The 18,955-nt window shown below is 40.6% G+C and overlaps 1 protein-coding gene across 11 annotated transcripts in view; it reads right to left on the bottom strand.

Moving 5' to 3' along the window:
• The window catches only part of grik4 (glutamate receptor, ionotropic, kainate 4), a 371,474-nt gene that overhangs the window by 192,623 nt on the left and 159,896 nt on the right, over positions 1 to 18,955 (bottom strand). For 9 of the 11 annotated variants that reach the window (XR_009266034.1, XR_009266035.1, XM_058744470.1 and 6 more), the window contains one exon: positions 16,135 to 16,269. The exons of the other annotated variants lie outside the window; for them this stretch is intronic. Coding sequence is in view for 6 of the 9 variants with exons in the window: in XM_058744470.1 (XP_058600453.1) it covers positions 16,135 to 16,216 (82 nt within the window). In the remaining 3 variants the exon portion in view is untranslated. Of the gene's footprint in view, positions 1 to 16,134; positions 16,270 to 18,955 lie in introns of those variants that run through there. 11 annotated transcript variants of the gene reach the window in all.

Below are 18,955 nucleotides of genomic sequence, written 5' to 3'. Positions count from 1 at the left end.
GCGTGGCATGGAGGTGATCAGTCTGTGGCACTGCTGAGGTGGTATGGAAGCCCAGGTTTCTTTGACAGTGGCCTTCAGCTCATCTGCATTTTTTGGTCTCTTGTTTCTCATTTTCCTCTTGACAATACCCTATGGGTTCTCTATGGGGTTCAGGTCTGGTGAGTTTGCTGGCCAGTCAAGCACACCAACACCATGGTCATTTAACCAACTTTTGGTGCTTTTGGCAGTGTGGGCAGGTGCCAAATCCTGCTGGATAATGAAATCAGCATCTTTAAAAAGCTGGTCAGCAGAAGGAAGCATGAAGTGCTCCAAAATTTCTTGGTAAACGGGTGCAGTGACTTTGGTTTTCAAAAAACACAATGGACCAACACCAGCAGATGACATTGCACCCCAAATCATCACAGACTGTGGAAACTTCAAGCAACTTGGGCTATGAGCTTCTCCACCCTTCCTCCAGACTCTAGGACCTTGGTTTCCAAATGAAATACAAAACTTGCTCTCATCTGAAAAGAGGACTTTGAACCACTGGGCAACAGTCCAGTTCTTCTTCTCCTTAGCGCCAGGTAAGACACCTCTGACGTTGTCTGTGGTTCAGGAGTGGCTTAACAAGAGGAATACGACAACTGTAGCCAAATTCCTTGACATGTCTGTGTGTGGTGGCTCTTGATGCCTTGACCCCAGCCTCAGTCCATTCCTTGTGAAGTTCACCCAAATTCTTGAATCGATTTTGCTTGACAATCCTCATAAGGCTGCGGTTCTCTCGGTTGGTTGTGCATCTTTTCTTCCACACTTTTCCTTCCACTCAACTTTCTGTTAACATGCTTGGATACAGCACTCTGTGAACAGCCAGCTTCTTTGGCAATAAATGTTTGTGGCTTACCCTCCTTGTGAAGGGTGCCAATGATTGTCTTCTGGACAACTGTCAGATCAGCAGTCTTCCCCATGATTGTGTAGCCTAGTGAACCAAACTGAGAGACCATTTTGAAGGCTCAGGAAACCTTTGCAGGTGTTTTGAGTTGATTAGCTGATTGGCATGTCACCATATTCTAATTTGTTGAGATAGTGAATTGGTGGGTTTTTGTTAAATGTGAGCCAAAATCATCACAATTAAAAGAACCAAAGACTTAAACTACTTCAGTCTGTGTGCATTGAATTTATTTAATACACGAGTTTCACAATTTGAGTTGAATTACTGAAATAAATGAACTTTTCCATGACATTCTAATTTATTGAGATGCACCTGTATACTCTTTTATATCTGCGAGTATATTAAACTATTAATTCTTTTCAGTAATAGCTTGAATTTAAATATTGTAATAATCTCTAGATAAAATCTATGTACTAAACCTTCAAATAAAAGCATCTACCACATGCATAAATGTTTTTTTTGTTTTTCTTATAGTTTGACCCTAAATTACATACAATAAATGCACTTAAAAGTTGTCATGTATCTTTAATAGCAGAGGCAAGATATGTTTCTACTCTTACTGGACCCATCAAGTGCACTGGTTTATGTTGCATTCAGACACCACAACAGCCATAAAATATGAATCACTGTTTCAGTACAAAACCCCCTGCAGGCCAATGGCCTAGCAGCTTACCGTACCAGCTGTGATCCAGTTGCGTTATATACCACCTCTCTCAAGAGACGCACACCAAATACACGTGCATTGCACCTGCATACATAGGCACACTCTTATGCTTTTACAGCCTGAAAACAGCTATTGGTCACCATTTGAAGGTATAATAAACCTGAGAGGGTCATCTGCTTCTCAGATACCACTGAGTCAATCACCGTTCTCCGGCTGCTGTCTCTATCGCACATTAGGTCATGTCTGAATGGACTTTTAGAAGCGGGAGCTGACAGTGATGGCCGTCTGAGATGTTATCTGGCACAAAATGAGCTGGGCAAAATGTACTATCCAAAGCAAAATCTATAAATTTCTTTTTTCTTGTTGTCCGGTTATGAACGATTGCTTGTGTTTAGAGATTGAGAGGGAAGGGGAGGTGGCAGCATTGATTTTTCTTTACATCCTCATAGTTTATTGTATTGAGGCTGACAAACACGCGCACCGTCAATTATTCAATACACATGAGAAAAAGTCATGAAAGCATTTCAAACTCTGTAGCTTACAGCTTATCGTTTTATAGCCAGACAGAGATAATCATTCAAAGACACGTCCAGATATATAAAAAATATTTACTAACTAAAATCACTAGCATTTCTTGTTTTGATGGCAAAAGAGCATGGAACCGGATGAGAAAACATCATGAGCCAGAATCGAATCACAGCACCATGGCTCAATATGTAGCCATGGCTCCAACATCAAAACATTGTTTACTTGTCTGTGAGCCTTAATTCTGCATTAATTTCCAGGTTAAAGTCAATATGTAACAAAAGTGGCAACAGATCTTTTCTTCCAGAAGTGACGAAAGAACCACTGGTGTACAGTACATTCTTCAATCAGTGATTAAATATAAATATAAAAGTCACATGAATCAATATATAACAGGGTACATTCTCAGAACTTTGGGTAACATTCACCCAGTAATGTTAATAGAAGTTAGCTGGTCTTTTATAACAGGGGTTCCCAGACTTTCTTATTCCAGGACCCACCTAGATAAGTATAATCTATCCCAAGATCAATTAAAATGTTTTAAAAGAAAAATATTTTTTAAATCTATTTTCTATATCATAGGGAAAAAACTGCCATAACATTAATATTTTATTTTGTTATAAAATAAATATAACAAAGCTAGAACATGACAATGAGGTTTATTATTATGATAATGAAAACTTGAGGTGGTAGGAAAAACAATTTGCAACTGATGATTAAACTCGAAGACAATAAACACAAGACCATGGATATTACATTTTATCTATGTTCTTCGAGCCATTTCAGGAATTTTCATAAGAATAATATATTTTTATAATCCAGTGCTAATCGACATGAATTACAGTATAGAATAGGCTACTATAAAATATTTTTGGCCTCATTCTATGAAAAGAAGCCACATCAAATCACAAAAGTAAGTTATTTCAAACACTCAACGGTATTGTGGAGTGAGTTTGAAGTAAAAATATGTACTTTACATTTATGTACATAACTAAATGTGTGTTTAGTTTAGGGCTGTCGCGGTGATGGAATTTCCCTTGCAGTCATTTTGAGTGACTCAATAGCGCGATATGCGATATTATTATCGCCATGTCATGGCCAAAAATATCGGCACCCTTGGTAAATATGATCAAAGAAGGATGTGAAAATTAATCTGCATTGTTAATCCTTTTGATCTTTTATTTTTTTTTTTAAATCACAAAAATCTAACTTTTCATTGGATAATAAGAATTTAAAATGGGGGGAAATATCATTATGAAATAAATGTTTTTCTCAAATACACGACGGACACAATTATTGGCACCCCTAGAAATTCTTATGAGTAAAATATCTCTGAAGTATATTCCCATTCATATTCACAATTTTGAGCACTCCAGGGTGATTATGAAAATGTAATTATCCAGCCATGGCTTCCTGTTTCACAGAAATATAAATAGGAGGGAAAACAAAGCCCAAATTCCTTTAATCATCCATCACAATGAGAAAAACCAAAGAATATATTTCTGATGTGCAGCAAAAGATAATTGAGCTTCACAAATTAGTGAAGTGGCTTTAAGAAAAGAGCTAGAGCAGTGAAAATTCCCATTTCCACCATCAGGGCAATAATTAAGAATTTCCATTCAACATAAAATGTTACAAAACTGCCTGGAAGAGGACGTGTGTCTATATCGTCCTAATGCACGGTGAGAAGGAGAAGTAAGTACAACCTCTGCTGGGCCTTTTTAACAATGGAGTCTATGTGAATGTCCCACTTCAGATCCTGGGAGATGGTGCCCAGGAACCTGAATGTCTCCACTGCACGATGTGTGTATATGTGTGTATATGTCGCCATCATATAGGGTAAACGTACCGATTAAGCTCACCAAAATCTACATTGAGATATTTTTAGTGCACAAGATATTGGTTTTATTTTAAATGACAAAAGCATTTCAATTAAGATATACATCATTAAATTAAAAGAGTCTGGCTGTGCTTAATGGGTACATTTCTGTACCCTTTAAGCACACCTCTGTTCCCATTAAGCTCGCATTATGTTTTATTAAACATTCTTGTTTATTTTAAGGAAAATTTTTAAGGTAAAAAACCAATCACAAAAACATAGAACACTAAAATCAAGCAACAAGGCATTCAATTTGATCAGTTATATATTCATAGTGAAGTGTCATTTAAGCACACTGCAATATCTATAGTCCACGTTCAGCTAAGTAACACAAATTCAAAAATCAAATAAAACAAACCAATAAAACATTTAATTCATGGGGATGAACACAGAAACTAGCCTCATTATGAAACGTCTCGGTTACATAGGTAACCTTTGTTCCCTGAAGGAGGGAACGGAGACGTACGTCGGACTGACCGATGAATAGGAATCTCGCTAGAGAGGCCAATCTGCTTCGAGTGTAACTAAACGAGCCAATGTACATTGGCATGCAATCATATGCAGCAGCTGCTCACCTCGCAGCGCGGGTATATAATGAGCAGCAGGTGCGTTGCATCTTCAGGTTTTCGCTGAGGAGCTGAACGGGTAAGGCGGCAGCATCAGCGGGGTCCAGCGACTGTGGCGACGGGACGTACGTCTCCGTTCCCTCCTTCAGGGAATGAGGGTTACCTATGTAACCGAGACGTTCCCATTCAGTCGGTCACGTTCGACGTATATCGGACTGACCGACGAATAGGAATCCCTACCAAAGTGCCACAGGAGCTGCCCCCTTCCAGCGCTCTGTAGCAAGCCTCCTGTACCCCCTTGCTTAAGGACGGTGGGACAGGGCAAATACAGAGAGTGTCGATCACTGCTGTTCCCCAAAACCCATTCAGTGAGACTTTTGGATAACACTGGGAAAGCGTACCCTTTCACTGGAAAGGAACGCTGCGGAAGCCACATCCTTCCCACGAAGGAGTTATGTGGAGAAGCACATATGGACTAACCCCGTAGGGCTGTACTACATATGGAAGTACTGGGGTGACTCCAACCTGACGAGAGGTGGGTTCTCCCAGAGGGAAAGACACGGGTTTGTTTTGGAGCAACCCGTGGAAAACCCCATATGGGATCCCCGTAGGGTCACACATATGGAACCTAGCCTAAATCCGGTTCTCAAGGATACAATGGAGTACAGGCCTGGCGCCAGACGCTCCGCCACGCCTGGCTGCCGAAAGGTGATCGGAGGACTCAACAGGGTCTGCCTTGTAGGGACTCTCTAGAGCAATAAGCGTATGTAACGCAGCAAGCCGACACTAAGCCGGGACCTCTCCGTGCCTCTGACCTGAGGTGAGAACACGGGAAGAGACCGGCTCGACACGAAGGCTATAGAACCTAGCGAACGTGTTAGGTGTCGCCCAGCCCGCAGCTCTACAAATATCTGTCAGCGAGGCGCCACGAGCCAGCGCCCAGGAGGATGCCATGCCTCTTGTAGAGTGGGCATGCAACCTGAGCGCTTGATAAGCCAAGGCGATGGCGTCCACTATCCAGTGGGCCATCCTCTGCTTGGAGACAGCCTTTCCCTTCTGCTGGCCTTCGTAACAGACAAAGAGCTGGTCTGAGGTCCTGAGGCTTCGAGTTCTGTCTATGTACAGTCGCAAGGCACGAACTGGACAGAGCAAAGCCAGGGCTGGGTCTGCCTCCTCCGGGGGCAGCGCTTGCAGGCTCACTACCTGATCCCTGAAGGGAGTGGTAGGAACCTTGGGCACATAGCCAGGCCGGGGTCTCAGTACCATGTGGCCATCACCCGGCCCGAACTCTAGGCACGATTCGTCGACCGAAAATGCCTGCAGGTCCCCTACCCTCTTGATGGAAGCCAATGCAACCAGCAACAAAGTCTTCATAGACAGAATCTTTAAGTCTGCTGACTGCAAAGGTTCAAAGGGAGCAATCTGAAGTGCTCGAAGCACCAAAGCAAGGTCCCAAGAGGGTATGGAGGGGGGGTCGAGGAGGATTTAACCGTCTCGCCCCCCCTAAGGAACCTGACGACCAGGTCGTGCTTATCCACAGACTTACCATCGATGAGGTCGTGGCATGCGGAAATAGCGGCAGCATGAACTTTGAGGGTGGAGGGAGACGGCCTATGCTCCAATCCTTGCTGCAAGAAGGAAAGCACGACACCGATCTAACATCTTCGGGGGTCTTCTCGGCGAGAAGCACACCACTCGACGAACAGGTTCCACTTCAAGGCGTAAGCACGTCTCGTAGACGGTGCACGTGCCGAAGCGATGGTGTTAAGTACCTCAGGGGGTAAGTCACCTAGAACCTCAGGGCAAGGGGCTGCCATATGCCCCAGCAGCCTCTTAAAAAGTGGACAGCCTTCACTGAAGTGAAGTGGACACCTCTGAACTTGGGGGGACGCCAGGCGAACTGAATCGCAAAGCCGAGCCTGATGGTCCGAATGAGCCAGCGAAACGGACTGGGGAGCGCTGACCAGGCTCGCAGAGACCGCACAAGCGGGACCAAGGGGACCGTAGGCATACCCGCAGTGGGGCAGCGAGGTGGAACGCAGGGACGCGGCTCGGGTGGCTCTCTTTGGGAGGTGGCCCGTAGTGGGGTCTGAGTGTGCTGTGCAACATTTACCTGGTTCCACGGTCGGACAGGGGGTGCAGGAGAGGCTTGGACGACCTTCTCAAACTGCGCGCTGCTGTCCGCTGGCGATAGAAGAGGTGGATGAGAGTGGAGAGGTTTTACTCCTCCCACTACTCTCCGAGCCCTCTTCGGACCAGGAGATGATAGAAACTGCTCTTTTATTGAAAATTTGGGTACCGCTGACCGTTGGGCCAGCGGCGGAACAGAAAGAAAAGGAAACAAAAGATTTACCACCCAGCCCTCCTCCGGGGGAAGGAGCGGTGCAGTCACCGTCTCCTGAAGAGCAGTCCCAACCATCTCCGGGTACCCCGTCCTAGGGTCTCTTGCTCCTGGCTTTACCGCCCTTCTTGGCGGGGGCCTGGACGGGCTGGGGACCCTGCTTACGACTGGCTCCACGGCGTTGCTTGGGTGGAGGCTGTTGCTGTGGCGCGGGAGTGGGGGCAGCCGTAGTGGGTCGCCCTTGGCGACGAGCAGGCTGAGGTGCCACCGGCGGCGGGGTGGATGCAACAGCGCACCGCTGTGGCAAGATGTGACTGATCGCCTCAGACTGCTTCTGTACAGCCGAGAACTGCTGGGCGAAGTTCTCGACTGCATCGCCGAAGAGGCCGGGGGAATTAACACGGGGGAATTAAGGAACCTGACCTTGTCGGTATCCCTCATGTCGGCCAGACACAGCCAGAGATGGCGTTCCTGGACCACCAAAGTGGACATCGCACGACCCACTGACCACGCCATAACCTTCGTCGCCCGAAGCGCGAGGTCCATCAGCACACGAAGTTCCTGAAGAACTTGCGGATCATGACCACCCTCGTGCAGGTCCTTCAGTGCCTTGGCCTGATGGACCTGCAACAACGCCATAGCGTGTAAGGCAGAAGCAGCTTCCCCACAGGTCTGGTAAGCTTTGCCGGTAAGATCCGACGAGTGCTTACAGGCCCGGGAAGGGAGAGACGGCTCCCCCCGCCAGGTGGAGTTAGGGCACAGTTGCATAGCAACTGCCCGCTCCACAGGGGGGATGCGCGTGTAACCCTTAGCCACACTGCCATCAAGGGTGGTGAGGGAGGAGGGCCCACCGGCACGGTTTCGGGCAGTAAAAGGTGCCTTCCACGTACCAGTGAGCTCTTCATGCACCTCCGGGAAGAAATCCTGGCCCCAGGAAAGCATAGCCATCATTTCCAGATCTGTATCGGGCACAGCTACCGTACCCGAAGGAGGCAACTGCGCTGACGCATCATCTCCAGAAAGGTCTGACTCACCCTCCGATGCAGCTATCGACATCTGGTCATTGGGAGGAGCGCCGAAGGATACGGATGGTGCACACCTTTGAGATGGCCCACCACGCTCCCCCGGCAGCTCTACTGGTTGCAGAGTGCAGGAGGAGTGAGGGTTCCTAGGGGGTTGGTTCCCCGAAGGAAGCGCATTCACTGTAATCCTCAGATCACCAGCGCCACCGCTCGCAGCAACCCTCTGAGGAGGATTGGAATGAGGCAGCGGCACTGGGACTCCGCCCCTTTGCAGGAACTGGTGTCTCGACCGCAACTCCGAGATGGTCATCCTCCCACAATGGGTACATGACTCATCCACAAACGTTGCCTCAGCGTGCGCTAAGCCCAGACACGTGATGCAACGTTTGTGACCATCTCTCGTGCCAGGTAACGACCGCATCCAGAAACACACAAGTAGAATGTCATATTTAAAAAGACGCAAGCTCTACTTGTGTAAGCTCTTTTAGGGACTTTGCTCTTTTAATCAGTGCTGAAGCACGCAGGGGAACGGCCGCGGCAACACGGACAGGGATTTTGTGCAGCCTGTCGTGTGCTCTCTCTCTCTCTCCGACGCTCTCTTACCAGCTGTTAAAACAGCTTTTACGCGCTCTTTAAGCGCCCCGTTTACCAGCCGTGAGAACGGCTCTTGCAGCTCTTTCTGCTCAAAAAAGGCAAAGAAAAAGAGAGAAGAAAAGGAAAGCCGGAGAGAATCAACCCCACTGCTGTGCTGTCCGCCCGCACTTCTTCACACAAAGAGATCGTCCTGCAGATACTCTTTAGACAACTTCCAGCAGAGAACACTGTTCGGCTCCGAAGCGAAAAGCTGAAGATGCAACGCACCTGCTGCTCATTATATACCCGCGCTGCGAGGTGAGCAGCTGCTGCATATGATTGCATGCCAATGTGCATTGGCTCGTTTAGTTACACTCGAAGCAGATTGGCCTCTCTAGCGAGATTCCTATTCGTCGGTCAGTCCGACATACGTTGAACGTGACCGACTGAATGGGAACCTCTTTTTAAATGGATGTCAACTTATCTATAGTCTCTTATGGCTGGAATACACTACACGATTTTTGCTCCGATTTTCCACAGATTTACAGTCTGGAGAAGTTGATGCTAGTTGCCAAAGATCAGAGCCAGTCTGCAGATTTGAGTTGACAGAATACATAGAAAATTGATTAACTTGAAACCATCAGTTAATATTTAAAGTCTGTTCATGAAGTATTTCCATTGATGTTCAGTGTGGAAGACCTTAAAGAGAGCACACTGCTTAATTGGAGCAGCAACGATTTGTAATAAATTTCATGTAATATTTATTAAAATGACAGGATTTTTGCTAAATAAATAGTCTAGGTCATGTATTAAGTTCATACATATTTTAATATGAACAGTTATCATTAACAATATCTATGAAATTATACTTTTTCTTATTGATGTCACACTGAATCTGTGTGATTTTCATAGTAGTGCACCCTTTAGGCTCACCTTAAAATAATATGAAATCTTTAAAAATTACAGCACTGTAAAACGACAGACCAGCAATAAACTGCCAATTTATAATATTATGGATGTAAAAGTACAAGCCAGTAATGCCTGTGAAGTAATATATTAGCGTAGCACACAATCTTATACAGCTAGTCAGCTAACTGTGTTCTGTAGCATCTGCATTGTGTTGCTAAAACTATCTTTTGGATCTAATGTAATTATTTCCCACATCCAAGTTCCAGTTTATAATATGCAAAAGTCTGAACATTAATCTCTTAATTTTATAATAAGTAGTGAAACTTACCCAAAATAAAGGCTTAAACATCTAAAAAATGCACATTTAAGGGGCTCCTCTTTTGGTGAAAGTTTTTAGACAGCTTTCAAAATGGCCGCCAGACAGTGTGAACATATGGATACCCATATCTCAGTGTGCAATGATCTGATTTACATGAAATTATAGGAGGTATATAGTAACAAACATATCAATTGGTTAAGACATCAAATAGGCTAATAAATTATTTTTCTCTTTTTATAATCTGATCTCAAAAATGGAAGTGTGCTTAATAGGTACGTTTACCCTACACATATCGTATACGCATGTGTCGTGGTACTAAGGGTGAGTAATTAATGACAGAATTTTTTATTTTTTCGGTGAACTATCCCTTTAAGAAGGCAGCCAAATGACTTCACGTGACCCACCTTGTTTTATAAACTACATTCACAGATACGCGGTTTTGTTTACTACTCATACAGAAGCGCGTGAGGCTTGCGGTGATATTAAAGTCTGCCGCCTCACTAAATGAGGACATAAATACATGAAAAACGTCTCCAGAACTGCTCTGAGAGTCACTTCATGAGCATTAGACAGATTCATTTGAGTAAAACTATCCTCATATCATATACACACAGAAATTCATTTGAGTAAAACTATCCTCATATCATATACACACAGAAATGTAAAGGTATTCACGGCAACCCGTCAAAATAAAAGTTCAGTTTCACTTGAAGACATTGCAGCAGAAATATATTACTATTGTTCAGTAGAATGTAAATGAAACTTGTTTTTATACTTTCAAATAATTAGACATGCTAAAATAGAATTTGATAATAATAAAACATAAGGTTGGAAAAAATAAAACATTTCATTGGGCTCTAAACATGTCATTTTTGTAAAACTTTTAATAAATTGATGTTAAATTGTTTAAGTTTCATGATTTTAATTAATTAGACATGCTTTTTGATGAATACAATTTAATTTGACTATTAAAAAGATTTAACCGGAAAAATTTAAACGGAAAAAACGAATTTGCCTTTTGCCTGTATTCTGAACGTAGCCTAAAGGTCTCTGCACACTGAGTCCGAAATTTTCGTATGCGTTTTTTCGTATTCATTATCCTAAAAATTCGTCATGCACAGAAAAGCATTTATATCATTTTTTACCTCTGATACAGGCAATGTCCAACTCTACTGAGCTCATCCACAACATCCGGCACGTGGCGCGTCAACGGCTCTAGAGCACAGATATATATATATATATATATATATATATATATATATATATATATACACATAGATATATACGTAGATCCTTACGTATCGCAGCCCATAGAAACAGTCGCTAATGAGGCATCTATGTATATATTTCTATGTGCCAGAGCAGGTTGACGCGTCACGCACCGGATGTTGTGACAGTCAGACATTGAGGTTTATCAGAGGTAAAAAATTATATAAATACTGTTTAGTTTCTCGCACAAACCGATCATTTCGTGTCTTAGGACATCAATGTATCGTCACGAGCTGCAAGGTTTAATTTGAATTTGTCTGTGCATGTTTTTTTTTTCTCTCAAAGATTGTGTGCCCATTGACTGGCATTATATGACTGACAGACTACAACGGTTTGAGTTAAAAACCTTTGTGTTCCACTGAAGAAACAAAGTCACCTACATCTTGGATGCCCTGGGGGTAAGCAGATAAACATCAAATTTTCATTTTTGGGTGAACTATCCCTTTAAGTCTTCTGAATCCATTTGATATTTACTGAAAATCTTACCTGACAGCCAATATAAATTTTTTTGTATGAAAAAGAGCAGCTTAGGAGATAAACAAAATCTCCGTCTGTGATCCACTTAAGAAAAAAGTCATACAGGTTGCAAAAGAATTTCTTTTTTGACAAACTATCCCTTTAAACTAGTTGAGAAGCTAAGTGGGAATATCAGTACACATCCCAAGTTGGGGACCAGTCTCCAAACACTGTTTTCTTGCCAGTGTTATGCTATTTTAGCCTGACGCTTGCATTGTGCAAGCCAGACAGTGACATTCGGACTGCTGAGCAGTCAGCATCACGTCAACGTGCGGGGAAAGAAAAGGCGTTAATGCTGCCCGCGCTATTTACACAACCTTCATCAGAGCCGCTTCGCATCGGAGCGGTAAAAACAGAAACCACACGTTTTAATTAATCGTCAACTAAACGAGACAGCAATAAACAGGGTTTGCAGCGGAGGTGCATTCGTAGGTGCAGGAGGTGAGAAGACAAGGGAGAAGTGGAGGAGGAGAGCAGTGCCGGTTAATTACCCAACCATACCCGGGTAAGTTAGGAGCGGTTTGTTCGGCGTTTGAATGACGAAGGAGATGACAGAGGCAGAGGCTCTGGAGAGGCGGCGATCGCATCGGCTGCTTAATAATTGATCTACGAAAGCAGGAGCTTGTTTTGTGGAGATGAGAGCACACCGCCTCATCTGATCCCCGAGCCGCTGGAATCAGAGGGATTGTTTTTGTAATATGCCACCGAATAAGCAGATCAATGCTCTTTTACCGAGCACAAACATCTCACGACCGAGCCTTACCACAGTGAATTAAAAGCTTCACACTTGTACACACAACACATGGAAAACCACAAGCGTTCCCTTTGCTAAATCAGCTGGAACTAAATTTACATTTTGCACTGCTCAATATGGCGCCAGATAGATTAGACGACATTTTCATCATCATTGAAAGCCCAGACCTAAATGTAATGGGTTCTTTTTTTTCTCCGTCTCGCTTTTTCTCTTTCAGTTCGCCTTCTAAACCGTAATGAAGTCAGTTTAAACAGCTATATTCATTTCCTTAATGAGGGAAAGGTCCTTTAATGCTTTTCTCCAGCGAGACAGAGGCTGTGTGGGCGCTAATAAACACAACTCACAAAAACAACATCTCTTAAGCGAGTATCTGAGGCCTTTGCTAATTTTTTGTTAGCATTTAATTATACTTCAGCATTATGACTGACATTATTAACGCTCTCTCTGGGAGGATGTAATTGAAAGTAATTTTACATTAATGCTAAGTCTGAAGTGCTCTCGTGAATAAAAAACATCCAGTGCGATGTTTTGGACGTTAATGTCATTGGCGATACAACGTGGTGTTTCGAAATCTGTTGAGAGCGATGTAACCACTTTAAAGAACCAAAGACTGTTTGAAATGTTGCAATATTTTGGCTAAACTGCTACATCTACAGCTTTCTGAACTAAATATTGAGTAATTCTGCAATAAAGCTAAAGCTGACGTGAGTAACTTTTGTTAAAGGGATAGTTCACCCAAAAATAATAATCCTGCTATAATTTACTCAATCCCATGTTGTTCCAAACTTGTATTGTGAACTTGCTTCTATGAAACACAATTGTTGGTGTGACACATTGTATGGTCAAAAAATACAAAGTAAGTCAATGGGGACCAAAACAACATTGGATCCCATTTTATTTCTATGTATAGAAAAGGAACAAAAGGGACAAAAAAGATACAGATTATGTAATTTGTAATGTTGTAATTAGGTGGGTCGCGATATACCGGTATTGATGATAACCGTGATATTCAAAGCAACAATTATCGATATCGTGTTAATTTGGTCTGTGACGATATACTGGTATTGACGATAACCGTGATATTCAAATCAACAATTATCGATATCGTGTTAATTTAGTGTGTGACAACATACCGGTATTGGCGATAACCGCAATATTTAAAATGAACAGGACTCTTATAATAACACCACATGTAAATACTCCAGCACCAGTACCTGGTTGACCTCCAGGTGGCAGTATTGCACCTTAACCCTGACACCTGTCAAACAAGAAGATGTAGCGCACGCAGCTACTCCGAGGAAAACCATTTTCAGTTATACCAAAGAGTATAGAAGACCAAGAGGCGAAACTCTGGTGCTTTTTGGGTAACAGCCACTAGGTGGCGCTTCGGTAGCACGGCCGCCATTTTGGGGTGAAAATTTCAACTGGACAACAGCACAGATACACAGAAATAGACCAAATAACAACAAAAGAGAAGTCAAAGTGGAAAAAAAGAACGCAATGTTGGGCAATCCACTGCAAAAACTATCAGTGTGACAGTAAAAATCTTGCCTTTCATCATTTTTTCAAAGACCCTGACAGGTGAATATTCACAAAAGTGTAAAAAATATTGTGTGTTTTGAAGTGGGACGTAGCGCTGTCTTATGCACCTGCTAACTTTAACTGTTTTTGGTCTACTAGGAAACTTAAATCCTTTGATTTATATGGATGACACTAAGTTAAAATGAGCTTATGCAACTTTACACATTTACAATTACTTACTATATTATTATTATTTATACTATTTATATATATTACTATTACTCCACTAGGTCTGAAATATATATTGTACGTTTTAATCCCCTGGAACACACTACAAACATGATGATCTAGAAAATGATGCATTGTTGTGTCTGTCATAATTAAATAATTAAACAATTTTGGAGAAATTGGCTGTACATGTGTTTTTGTTTTGTTTGTTCTTTTTACATAAAAACTTTTTTTTTTTTTTAACGGACATTAATATAAGACAATACTGCAAAAACAGTTTACTGTCAAGCAGTTATATTCCTGTTATATATTTATTGTCCAAAATTACAAATTTTTCTGTCATTAATTTAATTAATTTCATATGTTGGTATTAATTTAGTGTATATAATGCTAACACTTGAAATTGAAATATTTTCAGCCGAAACTGACATGGTTTTCTGTGTTCATATATTTAAGTAAAGGGTGATTATTTTAATAAGTACCGCGTTTTCTTTACTCGTCTTATTTTTGTATTTGCAATCAATATGGCCTGTGCGTAGTAACACTTCATTTCTTTTTCAAATCTATTAACAGTTACACGATTAAAACTGATCTTGAAAAACTGAGCGACCATATTGCTATATTAAACTCTGTTTAAATGTTAAGTTGGTCGCAGTGCCATGCAATTAATGCCTAATCTGCAGCCGTTCTAGATGCATTAAAACTGAATTAGCAGCGCTCTTACTGCATGACTTCAGTGGCGCTGGCGCAACTATAGTCTAAAGAGCTTAAAATAAGGGTATACAAGTTAACAGGTTAAAGTATCAGTTTAGATGTTAATATGGCAACACTTTACAATAAGGTTCATTAGTTAACATTAGTTAATTACATTAGTTAACATGAAATTAGAATGAACAATAATTCTGCAGCATTTATTAATCTTAGTTCATGTTAATTTCAGCATTTACTAATGCATTATTAAAATCACAAGTTGTGTTTGTAAACATTAATGCACTGTGAACTAACATGAACAATGAACGACTGTATTTTTATTAACATTAACAAAGATTAATAAATTATGTAATAAACGCATTGTTCATTGTTCATGTTAGTTAATACATTAACTAATGTTAACAAATGACATCTTATTGTAAAGTGTTACCATTAATATTTATTCATCATACTGTTGAAGTACTTTATTTTTGATTGAACTATCCCTTTAAAATAGTTCCATTTTACTGTGAAGAGACAATTACAATGAGGTCGAAAAGTCTGAAATCATACCTGTGCACCAGAATGTAATTTTCATTACAAATTACATTTTTAGAATACAAAATGGCTTAAAATTAACATGAATTTCAGAATGTCTTACTCTTTGCTCCTCATTAGCATCTATGACAAGATGCATAATCTCCACAGCTTTGTGTAAAACCTGATGATCATGTGATCAAGCATGTTTTGAAACATAGAAAGCTTGAAACATCTGACCGTCTGCACAAAGAGTCACATGATCAATGTCACTAATTTACATTCAACTGACCTAAAAAATCCTAAAACCTAAATAAATAAAAAAAGGTTGGTATTTATTTCAAGGTTTATTTTTTTTTTATTTAATTCTAGATTTTCATTGTGTCCTGAAATCTGTATAAATTAAATGATCGCTCTCACAAATTTTCTTATTCAATTAACCTAATGTAAAAACTAAAACCTTCCTATATTTTAATGTGGCCTCAGGCATTTGGACTCCAATGTACAAGTAAGGCAGCTGTAGGCTGATTTACCTGAAAAGTGAACTGAGCAGGTATCTTTATATAGAGAGTAACCTCTATGAGTCAGAAAACAATCTGTTTCACCGCAGCTTCCTCCACAGTGTTACAACACCACAAACTGTTAATTTTTTCTACTAGCCTTTGTTTACAACATCAACATAAAACAAGCAGAGCTCACATGCTCATTCTCCTTTTCCAGTGTGTTAATTCTGGGAGTTACAGTCCGCCTTAAGGCAGCAAATCTGGTGTGAAACCCCATCACTTTAATTAACAGTGATTACAAATTACACCGTTCAGCGTGAGAACTAACGAGAGATACAGGCCATAGATAGTGATGTGCTTTACAGCTTGAAAGCGGCAGACATTACTCACCTATTCTGAATGAGAGCGGGCCACTGGTGGCATTTCTCACCCACATGGCTAAGAAGAGCAGAGGCGCCCAGGCTGCGAGCATCTTCTTTGACTCCTCATGGGTCCAGCCCTGGGGGTCCCCCTTCACACAGCCACCTGTCACACCAAACACAACACAAACACTTCAGAAGAGTAGAAAGCACACTTTTCAATCAAAGGAGTTATATGCGCATTTCCTACAATAGTTTGTTGGTGCCAAAAAATCAAGTTTATTTCATTGTGGTAAACATTGCTAAATTTATTTTGGTTCTTAAGAACACTAAAATTGGATATTCTTTTCTAACTTAGAAAATAAACATTCTTAAAACATTTTTTCTTACACTTTTTCTAGTTTGTCAACAAAAATGTCCAACAGTGTCTAAGAATACATTACAGGAGGACTCTGTCATAATTATTCCCACCATTTCCATTTCATTTTCTATTTTCTGTGGTGGAAATGACAGCTCTGGAAAATACATATTTTTAGCAATAGCCAAAAATACATTGTATGGGTCAAAATTATCGATTTTTCTTTTATGCCAAAAATCATTAGGATATTACGTAAAGATCATGTTCCATGAAGATATTTTGTAAATTTCCTTATGTAAATATATTAAAACTTTTTAATAGAACATTTTTCCTTATGTAAATATATTAACATTTTTGATTAGTAATATGCATTGCTAAGGACTTCATTTGGACAACTTTATAGGCAATTTTCTCAATATTTACTTTTTTTTTTTTTTTTTTTGCACCCTCAGGTTCCAGATTTTCAAATAGTTGTATCCCGGCCAAATATTGTCCTATCCTAACAAACCATACATCAATGGAAAGCTTATTTATTATCAATTTTGAAAAATTGACCCTTATGACTGGTTTTGTGGTCCAGGGTCACAAATAAAGTAAAATAAAATAAAATGTTAATGTTAATAATGTCATAGTTAGCATTTACACATCATAAATACGCACAATTAAATAACATTTTCACACTTTTTGCATAATTAAACTGTGATGGAAATAACACCACAAATGAAAGACAAAATTTTCATTATAAGATAGAAATCATAATTTTCTGATTATTTCATTCTTTGTTTAGATTATCACAGTTTTACCTGACAATTGTAACAACTGGTATTTCCATATAGGGAGTCTGAGTCTGGGACAATGGTGAAACAGTAAAATCTATACAAAAAGCATTCTAGAGAGAAAAAAAGAAGCAAAAATAAACAAAGCATAGAGATGTGTTTACAAAATGGTTATAATGTGACTAGGCATGGGACGATAACCGGTTTTAAGGTATACCGCGGTTTGGAAAATTCACGGTTTCAAAACCACTAAAATTTTCCGTTATACCGTTCCTGCGGTATACGCAGTTTTTTTTTACGTGTCGTCAAAGACGGAAAGTGCAGGACTCCCTCAGTTGTGAGCAGTGAAGAGCGTAACAAGTCACACGACCCCTCCTCCTCCTCCGGACAGCGGTCAGTGAGAGTAACCTGTGTGTAGGATGATGGCCGAATGAGGTGAATCCTCAAGAACTTTTTCCCCCGTCGAAAAAGGCGAAGTCTGCCGTATGGGAATTTCTCAGGTAACGTAGACCAATCATGTTCCGTACACAACGATGTTGCGTACAGATGACGTTTTGGCACCGATCGCTAAGTAAATACTTCCAGGTCGTACACAAACGATATATCTGTGTCGTCTTCATTTCTCCCTCTTTCACCCTCAATCAAGACAGAGACCCATTCGCCGGTTGTTTCAGTGTTGAAATAAATACTATTTGGCTTGCTACCGAGGCAGATAACGTACCTAATTAGCTAGCTAACGTCAGCTAGTTTCCTCCCTCACGTTACTTCACAGAGCGAGGAATAGCAGACTAAAGTACTACGTTTCTGCGATTTAGTACAATACATTTAGCTGGTATCACGTCTATAATTTTAAGCCTCCTGCCATTTTTTACATCTGTTCAAAATCACGTCATTTAAAAAAGAAACAAACTGCTGGCTCTCAGGTGTCTTTGCCACTGTTTGAGTGTTATTCGAGAGACCGTGTGTGTGACACAATCGCGCGCTCTCCTTATGTGTATGTGCACACATCTTTGTACCTCACCGCTCATAACTTGGACTGAAAGATGAATGTGTAGAAAGTGAGCATATCTCCAAAAACCTTGTTGAGCTGCAGGTTTAATGACTGCATTTTTTATTTTTTACAGAAATTGTTTTGATTTATGTTTTTGATTATTGAAATGTAGGTTTAGGTTAAGTGACTGCATTTGTAATTTTTTTTTTCATTTAGAAGGATTTATTTATTTTTTTACAGAAAATAATTTATGTTCTTATTGTTGAGCTGCAGGTTTAGGCTCACTTAAGTGACTGCACATATTTTAATTAACAAGAATTCAGTTATTTATATTAATTATTTAGCCTTACATGTTTACCATTCCAAAATGTTCTATATGTTTCTTAAAAATAAAATGTATTATGTTCAGTGGAAAAAACGTTGTTTTTTACCCAGACATTTAAAAATAACATATTTTAGAGCTGTAATAGCAATACCGTGATACCGTGAAACCGTGATATTTTTAGCTAAGATTATCATTCCGTCAGAATCTCATACCGGCCCATGCCTAAATGTGACCATTACATAACAAAAATGTGAAATCTATTAGTTTATAAAAAAAAATTAAAAAATCAACAACATAAAACGGACATAAAAGTCTTCGAAAGTTGAAGAAACACTTTACCATAACAAACTTCTGGAAATGATAAAGGTTTTCTTCACCTAAATAAAATGTTCCTAGTAAATT

Source organism: Onychostoma macrolepis, chromosome 15 (assembly GCF_012432095.1).
Source record: "Onychostoma macrolepis isolate SWU-2019 chromosome 15, ASM1243209v1, whole genome shotgun sequence".
NCBI classification, from domain to species: Eukaryota; Metazoa; Chordata; class Actinopteri; order Cypriniformes; family Cyprinidae; genus Onychostoma; species Onychostoma macrolepis.
This window is presented reverse-complemented; position numbering and strand designations above follow the sequence as displayed.